This window comes from Terrapene carolina, unplaced genomic scaffold, assembly GCF_002925995.2.
Source record: "Terrapene carolina triunguis isolate 2854851 unplaced genomic scaffold, T_m_triunguis-2.0 Scaffold461, whole genome shotgun sequence".
NCBI classification, from domain to species: Eukaryota; Metazoa; Chordata; order Testudines; family Emydidae; genus Terrapene; species Terrapene triunguis.
In genome coordinates this window covers 327,754-336,856 of record NW_020664812.1, presented here as the reverse complement: position 1 = coordinate 336,856, position 9,103 = coordinate 327,754, and the positions used below count along the sequence as shown (strand labels likewise).

General features: G+C 61.3%; 1 protein-coding gene across 3 annotated transcripts in view; it reads left to right on the top strand.

Annotated features, from left to right (window-relative positions):
• Positions 1–9,103, top strand: part of LOC112123207 (dual specificity tyrosine-phosphorylation-regulated kinase 1B-like) — a 15,166-nt gene that overhangs the window by 3,860 nt on the left and 2,203 nt on the right. For 2 of the 3 annotated variants that reach the window (XM_026658577.2, XM_026658579.2), the window contains exons 2-10: positions 1,163–1,311; positions 1,674–1,793; positions 2,061–2,249; positions 2,923–3,070; positions 3,784–4,070; positions 4,688–4,834; positions 5,780–5,920; positions 6,718–7,021; positions 8,929–9,035. In XM_026658577.2, the coding sequence (XP_026514362.1) occupies positions 1,163–1,311; positions 1,674–1,793; positions 2,061–2,249; positions 2,923–3,070; positions 3,784–4,070; positions 4,688–4,834; positions 5,780–5,920; positions 6,718–7,021; positions 8,929–9,035 (1,592 nt within the window). Of the gene's footprint in view, positions 1–755; positions 818–1,162; positions 1,312–1,673; positions 1,794–2,060; positions 2,250–2,922; positions 3,071–3,783; positions 4,071–4,687; positions 4,835–5,779; positions 5,921–6,717; positions 7,022–8,928; positions 9,036–9,103 lie in introns of those variants that run through there. The other variant, XM_026658578.2, reaches the window with a different exon arrangement.

Here is a 9,103-nt window from a genome sequence, read left to right as displayed (position 1 = left end):
GGGTGGTTCACAGGGCCCCAATCCCAGCCTGCATGAGCTCCTCGCCTGGTGCCCGGGTGGTTCACAGGGCCCTGATCCCCACATGTGAGCTCCTCGCCTGGTGCCTGGACGGGTCACAGGGACATGATCCCCGGGCGTGAGATCCTCGGTTGGTGCCTGGGTGAATTGCAGGGCCCCGATCCCTGCATGTGAGCCCCTCGGCTGGTGACCGGGTGGGTCAAACGGCCCTGATTCCAGTGCGCGAGCTCCTCGGTTGGCACCCAGGCGGGTCACAGGGCCCCAATCCCGGTGCGCCAGCTCCTCGCGTAGCACTCAGCGGGTCGTGGGGCCCCAGTCCAGGCGTGCAGGATCCTGGCCCGTGGGTGCCTCAGCTGGCGTGAGGATAGCATGCCCCAGCCCTGCTCTCTGCCCAGGGGCCTTGATTATTCTGGTGGGTGGGAGAGCGCTGGGGCCCCGCTGGCCCTCAGGGTTTTGACTCTGGTTCCGTTGAGCGATTTAGCTCATATTTTAAAAACAAAACCAAGATGGGAAAAGGCCCCGAAATGAACCCAAAGTCCAGGTGACCGTCGTTTGGGGTTGACCAAAACGTTTCCTTCCAAGCAAATTTGTTTCGTTTGACAAGAAAACCCGACAAAGCTTCGGTTTGGCTCGGAACGGAATCAGATTCATTTTATTTTTTTTTCAGTTTTTGCAGCCCCTGAACCCCTCCCGTCAGTTGTTCGCTCGGCTCTGGTTGACACCTGGGCCCAGGCCGTGAGCACCAGCCCAGCTGGGACTAGGTCTCCGCAACTCCCAGTCCCTGCACCCGCAAACTAGGGTGCGCTGTCACTTAAGGCTAAGTGGATCCTGGCGGGGCGCAGCTCTGCAGTGGCCATTTGCACCACATGTGAGCGAGCTGATTGGCAACTAATTTGCGTGTGGCCGTCAGTTGAGCGGGTGGGGGGCGCGGAGCGGCATCCAAGTTGGCAGCTGGGTATGGGGAGGAAGGCTGCTGGGTTTTGTATTGGAGAGTGGGCACCGAGTTGGGGACTGCACCATGTAGCGGGAGGGGCAGAGGCGTGGGGATCCAGTGCGGAGGGCAGGCGGGCACTTGGGGATCGAGGAATGGCCACCGGGCCAAGGACTTGCACTGATCCAGTCTCCATCTCTCTCTGCCCCGCAGGTGGCAGCAGCAGCAGTGCAGGATGCCAGCTGCCGCCCGCCAGCCAGCCTGCCTCTCTGGGCGTCTCCCTTCCCACTGAGCCAAACATGTCGAGCCAGCACGGTCATGCCCCCTTCTCCAGCATCCAGTCCATGGCTGATCACCCGCAGGTACCGGCTCTCCCCGCCTCCTCTGGCCTGGGTGCCTAGAGGGGAGGAGCCAGCTCCAGCAGCAGGGATTCTAGATGCACAGGGCCCGGGCTGACCCTTGCCACGAGACAGACAAACAGCCGAGGAGCCCTGGAAGGGGCTGGAGATCCCCCCCTCTTCCCAGGGAGCCCGGCCTCAGTTGGGATACGTCCGGCAGACAGGCTTAGGGCCGGACGCAGGATCCCTGCTGCCCTGGCACAGCCTGGCCGGCGTCATGGGAGGGCACCGTGCCAGGAGGGAATAGACGCAGACGAAGGAGGGCTGGGGGTGTGCCCGGGGGGCACCCGTCCCTCGCCGTGACCGCCCGTCCGTAATCTCCGCAGATCCTGCCAGACCTGAGCGTCCTGCAGAGGCGAATTCCCCTGACTTTCCGCGATTCGGCCACGGCGCCGCTGCGGAAGCTCTCCGTCGACCTCATCAAAACATACAAACACATCAATGAGGTGAGCTCACAGGGGTGCGGGGGAGTGCGTTGGCACCAACAGGTGGTCTCACTTTGGGGCAGCACTGCCCCCCCGAGACCACCATGATGCTGCGCAGATTATGGGCCGTCCTGGAGCGCTGGGAATGGGCAAAGCAGGGGAGGGGGCCCCCTGGCTTGGGATGCTGGCTCCCTGGGGGTTGGCGTGGGCAGGCTCCCAGACCTGGGACGCCGGCTCCCCCTGTGATAGAAGGCCGGTGCTGACTCTGCCCCCGCTCCCCCACCCCAGGTGTACTATGCCAAGAAGAAGCGGCGGGCGCAGCAGGTGCCCCCCGAGGACTCGAGCACCAAGAAGGAGCGCAAGGTGTACAACGAAGGCTACGACGACGACAACTACGACTACATCGTCAAGAGCGGGGAGCGCTGGCTGGAGCGCTACGAGATCGACTCGCTCATCGGCAAGGGCTCCTTCGGCCAGGTCAGCCCCCCAAACCCCGCCGTACCCCCACACTGCCCCTACGTCCCTAACCCCCCACCCCCGCTACGAGATCGACTTGCTCATCAGCAAGGGCTCCTTTGGCCAGGTCAGCCCCCCAAACCCCGCCGTATCCCCAAAACCCTGCTGTATCCCCACACCCCTAACCCCTCCGCAACGAGATCGACTCGCTCATCGGCAAGTGCTCCTTCGGCCAGGTCAGCCCCCCAAACCCTGCCGTACCACCACACTGCCCCCATGTCCCTAACCGCCTGCTACGAGATCGACTCGCTCATCGGCAAGGGCTCCTTCAACCAGGTCAGCCTCCAAAACCCGCCAAACCCCCAAAACCCTGCCAGACCCCCAGACTGCCCCCATATCCCTAGCCCCCTGCTACAAGATCGACTCACTCATTGGCAAGGGCTCTTTCAGCCAGCTCAGCCCCTGACCCCCCTGAATCTCCGCTGTACCCCTAATCCCCCTCAACCCCTGCCGTACCCTCTTCCCCCCTTCCTAATTCCCTGCTATGAAATCAACTCATTGGTCGTCAAGGCCTCCTTCACACAGCTGAGAGCTACCTGCATCTGTCACATCCACCCCCAGCACTGGTCTGGCCCCTCCCCCTTCCCCACCCTGAGTCAGGCCTTCCCCCCGACAGCGCTCTGTCCCCCCCCAGGTGGTGAAGGCGTACGACCACCACGACCAGGAGTGGGTGGCCATTAAGATAATCAAGAACAAGAAGGCATTTCTGAACCAGGCCCAGATCGAGCTGCGGCTGCTGGAGCTCATGAACCAGCATGATACAGAGATGAAATACTACATCGGTGAGTGGGGAGGAAGTTGGGGGGCTGGGGGAACAATGGTGAGGGCTGGGATGTTGGGGGGCCAGGTCATATGTTGGGGAGAGGGGAGGTATCTGGGGGCTGGCATGTACCAGGGGCCCGGGTGTATGTTGGAGGGATGGGGCATATGTCAGGGAGTGGGAGGTATGTCAGGGGGCTAGGGCATACATTGGGGAGTGGGGGCGTATATCAGAGTGGGGAGAATGTCCGGGGCTCAGGTGTATGTGGGGAGACTTGGGGCATATGTTAGGGAGTGGGGGGGGGTTGTCAGGGAGCGGGGGGCATACGTGGGGAGCTGAAGTTTGTTGGGGAGTGGGAGGTTGTTGGGGGGAGGGGCATATGTTGGGGAATGGGGGGATTTTGGAGGGCTGGGACATATGTCCGGGAGTGGGGGGAACATCAGGGGGCCATCATGTACCTGTGGGCTAGGGCATCTGTTGGGGAGTGGGGGGATGTTGGGGAGCAGGGGGACCTATATCGGGGGGCTGGGATGTAGATTGAGGAGTGGGGGGATGTCGGAGGGCCGGGGCAGATGTGGGGGGAGCTGGGGAGGTTATACTGAGGACTGCTCCTCTTCTCGTTGTGCCGTGTGGGGGGAGCTCAGCACGTCCGTAAGGTCGGGGGTCACGGTGGAGGGGAAGTGCCCCCCTGGCTGTCCCTCACACTCCCTCCCCCTCCCCCTCCCCCTCCCCCAGTGCACCTGAAGCGCCACTTCATGTTCCGGAGCCACCTGTGCCTGGTGTTCGAGCTGCTCTCCTACAACCTGTACGACCTGCTGCGCAACACCAACTTCCGCGGCGTCTCGCTCAACCTCACCCGCAAGTTCGCCCAGCAGCTGTGCACGGCGCTGCTCTTCCTGGCCACCCCCGAGCTCAGCATCATCCACTGCGACCTCAAGCCCGAGAACATCCTGCTCTGCAACCCCAAGCGCAGCGCCATCAAGATCGTCGACTTCGGCAGCTCCTGCCAGCTGGGCCAGCGGGTGAGAGCGCCGGCCCCATCCTCGAGCTGCGGCCCCGCCCCCTGAGCCATGCCCCAGCCCCGCCCCCTGAGCCATAGGCCCCTCCCTCCGGTGTCATGGCCCCGTCCCCTCTCTGCAACCCCAAGCCCAGCGCCATCAAGATCGTCGACTTCGGCAGCTCCTGCCAGCTGGGCCAGCGGGTGAGAGCGCCGGCCTCGCCCCCAAACCACGGCCCCGCCGCCAAGCTGCGGCCCCTGTGCCATAGCCCCACCCCTGCCCGTGCCCCCTGCCCTGCAACCCCAAGTGCAGCACCCTCAAGATCGTTGACTTCGGCAGCTTCTGCCAGCAGGGAGTGTGCTTAGCCCTGCCTCACCCGTCCCTTAGCCCCACTCTGGGGGGACAGACTGCCCCACCCCTACCTCATCCCCACTGCCAGATCCACATTGCCCTGCTTTAGTGGTTACAGCAGGGGAGGCTGGGAGTCAGGACATGGGTTCTCCCTCAGCTCTGGGAGGAGCATGGGGACTAGTTAGAGCAGAGAGGGGCTGGGAACCAGAACTGGGTTCTATCCCTGCTCTGGGATGTATTTCCCAGCAAAGCACATCAGGGGCTCATCACGCTGCCCCTCATCTCCACAGATTTACCAGTACATCCAGAGCCGCTTCTACCGCTCGCCGGAGGTGCTGTTGGGCATGCCCTACGACCTGGCCATCGACATGTGGTCTCTGGGCTGCATCCTGGTGGAGATGCACACGGGGGAGCCTCTCTTCAGCGGCTCCAACGAGGTGAGGGTTGGGAGGGGGAATTGCCACTGGGGCTGTGCCAATGGGCAGAGACCGAGGGCCACAACCCTTCTCTAGGTGGGAGGGGAAAACAGGCCCTATCGGCGGTGAGGGAGGACCATGGTGCATCATGGGAGCTTTTGTTTGGGAGCCGTGGGCCAAGCTCCCTGACTGGACTACATCTCCCAGGATGCACCCCATCACTTTATCAGAGCAGAGCATCATGGAACATATAGTCCAGCCAGGGAGCTCAGCTCAAAGAGGGGGAAATGGGAGCACAAGCCATATAAACTATATCTCCCAGGAGGCACCTTGTTGCTTGTTTGGAGGGGGGAGTGCCATGGTGCATCATGGGAGACGTAGTCCATCCAAGGAGCTCCTCTCAGAGGGGAGGATGGGAGCCCAAGCACATGAACATCATCTCCCATGAGGCACCTGTGGAGGGGCAGTTTAATGATGAACGCTCAAAACAAAAAGAACGAGGAGTACTTGTGGCACCTTAGAGACTAACAAATTTATTTGGGCATAAGCTTTTGTGGGCTAAAACCCACAAGTACTTTTTGCTGATACAGACTAACATGGCTACCGCTCTGAAACTCAAAACGAAGTGTGTTTGGTTCATTTCAGCAAACTGAACTATTTAGAGTGGGGTGGAACCAGCCCCAGCATCCTGCTTGGCTCCCCTGCTACGCCCCCCTCCCCCGGAAATGGGAAAAGTTTTGGCAAAATGCAAACTTTTGCCCCCAGGGAAATTTTCAGTTTTTGAAGGAACCACGTTTCCACAGAGAAATCCTCTGGGTGGAAAATGCCCAGCTGGTGGCAATCAGGATGTCACCCCTTCCTGGGGTGAGAGGCTGGGCACGGCTGCCCTCATAACAGGAGGGAGCGGGGCTGGGTGGGGGCAAGGCTGGCACAGGCGTCCCATGACGCGTCCCTTCCTCCCTGCAGGCAGACCAGATGAACAGGATTGTGGAGGTGCTGGGGCTGCCGCCCCCACACATGCTGGAGCAGGCGCCGAAGGCCCGGAAATACTTTGACAAGCTGCCCGAGGGGGGCTGGGCCCTCAAGAAGAACAAGGAGGTCAAAAAGGTAATGGGGGGCCCTGGGGTCCTCACCCCATGGTCCTGAACTCCCCTCCCGCCCCCGCAGGATCTCTGTTCTCCCCATGCACCTCTTCCCGCTATGCTGGCCCTGATGCCAAGCCCTCCCCCATGCTGCTGGGATCACCGTGCCTCCATGCTACCCCTGTCCCCGTGAGCCACCCTATATCCTGCACTGCTCCCTAGCCCCCGCCACCAGGAACCCCGCTCCCCTGGGGCACCAGCTACCTGTGCATTGTCCTCCATCTGCATTTCCCCCACATTGCCCCCCGACTGCTGAGATTCCCATGCCCCCACTGCTGCCCCTCACTGCCTCTCCCACGCCCCACTCCATCCCCGCCCTGCTGGGGTCCCCCCCACCAGGATCCCTGCATCTCACCCCACATCCCCAACCTGCGTCTCCTGCATGCTACGCCACCCACCCCATCCCTGCTCTGCTGGGATCCCCACAACCCCTCTCTGCCCTGCTGGGATCCCCGTGTCATTCCACCCCCTCTCTCCCCCATGTCTTCTGTGCTCCCCACCGCCCTGCCGGGATTCCCGCATGCCCCTCCCATCCCAGCCCTGCTGTCTGTCCCCCCGCCTCCCCGACCCCGTATCTCCTGTACTCTTCCCCACCCTGCTGGGATCCCCCCGCCACCTGCCGAGATACCTACAGCTCCACCCTGGCTGGACTTCTGCATCTCTCCTCTCCTCCTTCCTCTCCCATGCCCTGCAGGACCCCTGCCTCTCTTCCCCCACCAGGATCCCAGCCGGGACCCCTTGCTAAACATGTTTCCCTTGCAGGAATACAAGGTGCCGGGCACACGGCGGCTGCACGAGGTGTTGGGGGTGGAGAGCGGCGGACCCGGGGGGCGCCGGGCGGGCGAGCAGGGTCACTCACCCTCGGACTACCTGAAGTTCAAGGACCTGGTGCTGCGCATGCTGGACTACGAGCCGCGCAGCCGCATCACGCCCTTCTACGCCCTGCAGCACAACTTCTTCAAGAAGACCAGCGATGAGGGCACCAACACCAGCAACAGCAACTCCACCAGCCCGGCCATGGAGCACAGCCACAGCACCAGTACCACCAGCTCCGTCTCTAGCTCGGGTATGGCCCCGATCCCCTGTCCCGGCCCCCAATTCCCCAGCACCAGTACCACCAGCTCCGTCTCCAGCTCGGGTACGGCCCCCGATCCCCTGTCCCGGCCCCCGGTTCCCCAGCACCACCAGCTCCGGCTCGGGTACGGCCCCGATCCCCTGTCCCGGCCCCCGGTTCCCCAGCGCCACCAGCTCCGTCTCCAGCTCGGGTACGGCCCCGATCCCCTGTCCCGGCCCCCGGTTCCCCAGCGCCAGCAGCTCCGTCTCCGGCTCGGGTACGGCCCCGATCCCCTGTCCCGGCCCCCGGTTCCCCAGCACCACCAGCTCCGGCTCGGGTACGGCCCCGATCCCCTGTCCCGGCCCCCAATTCCCCAGCGCCACCAGCTCCGTCTCCAGCTCGGGTACGGCCCCGATCCCCTGTCCCGGCCCCCGGTTCCCCAGCACCAGTACCACCAGCTCCGTCTCCAGCTTGGATAGGGCCCCCAGTGCCCAGCCCCCAATCCTCTACCTCGGGCCCCCAATCCCATGGCACCAGTACCAGCAGCTCCGTCTCCAGCTTGTGTGCAGCCCCCCGTGTCCTGCCCGTGATTCCCCAGCGCCAGTGTGACAGGATCTCTGGGGTGCAGCCTGGACTGTGGGACCGCTGTGCCCGCTTAACTCCCCAGCCTGAGCTGTCTCTCACAATGCCTTGCTAGTGACCAGCAGCAAACCCCTCCAGGTGCTGTGATCACTCAGCACAACCGCATGTGGAGCCCCACACCCAGCTAGATTGCATGAATGGTCCCAGAGCCGCTCATAAATCACACAGAGAAATGCACCAGCCAAATCCCCCCAGCTCCCAGCCTTATACCCCAGAATATACCATCCTGCACTGCTCAAGATGAGCAGTGCAAATTTATTAATTGGTTCACCACTTCCCCAGTGGAAAGTGGATACACAGCAGCCTTTGTACACCTGAGCAGATTCCCCAAACTCTTCAGGCAAACTCACTGGTAAAGATAAACAGTAAAACATGTTTATTGACTACAAAAGATAGATTTTAAGTGATTATAAGTGATAAGCAAAAAGTCAGAGTTCGTTACCAAAGAGAACAAAATTAGCACACAATCGAATCTTAAACCTGTAAGACACTAGGCAGTATTTAGATCAAGCAGTTTTCTCAACCCACTGGATGTTACAGTTCATACTACACAGGTTTCACCCTTGAAACTTGGGCCAGTCTCCTCTGTTGGAGTCTTCAGTCTTCTCAGCGTCCTTGTTGCTTACAGTGTAGGTGGGGGCAGGAGAAAGGCCCAGCATGGGGCCCTGTGTCTGTTTTATACCCTCAGTCCCATGTGCTTGGAGAACACAAGTCCAGGCATGTCTGGGGGTTATTGCTGAGTCACCAGGCAAGGTTGAGCAATTCCCCTGGTGTGGCCTTGTGTAGGTGAGCCATTGCGTTGTAGCTCCCTTGCTGGACAATGGCTGCTGATGGGTTGTTTGACACCCGCCCGGCGTTGGTTATCGCCCTGGTTAGTGTCTCTGGGGAGCTAGTATCTGGGTGCTTCCCAAACCCACAGCCGATTTTAGTGACAATCATACAACAACAATTCTCAAAACTTCATATGCATTCATGATAGATCAGTGGGTTTCAGCAAATCAGAACCCTTCCCATGATGCCTTACAAGACATGCTTTATATGCAATATCACAATTATAAACAAATGTTGAATATGGGGGTCACAGGGATCACCCCTGGGGTGTAGAGTGTCACAACCACAAGTTCCATCCCCAGCTTGGGTATGGCCCAGACTCCTTGCCCCAGCCCTGGTACAGCTCCTGACCCACCAGCATTGCCAGCTTCATCTCATGCTCTGGTACGGCCTCCAGATCCTTCAGCCCCGGCCCCAGCACTGACAGCCTCTTTCTCCCCCCACAGGCGGCTCCAGTGGCTCTTCCAATGACAACCGCAACTACCGCTACAGCAACCGCTACTACGCCAGCACGGTCGCCGCCCACACCGACTGCGAGATGCAGAGCCCCCAGGTACGGCCCCTAGCCCCCCCTGCCGCCCACACCGACTGCGAGATGCAGAGCCCCCAGGTACGGCCCCT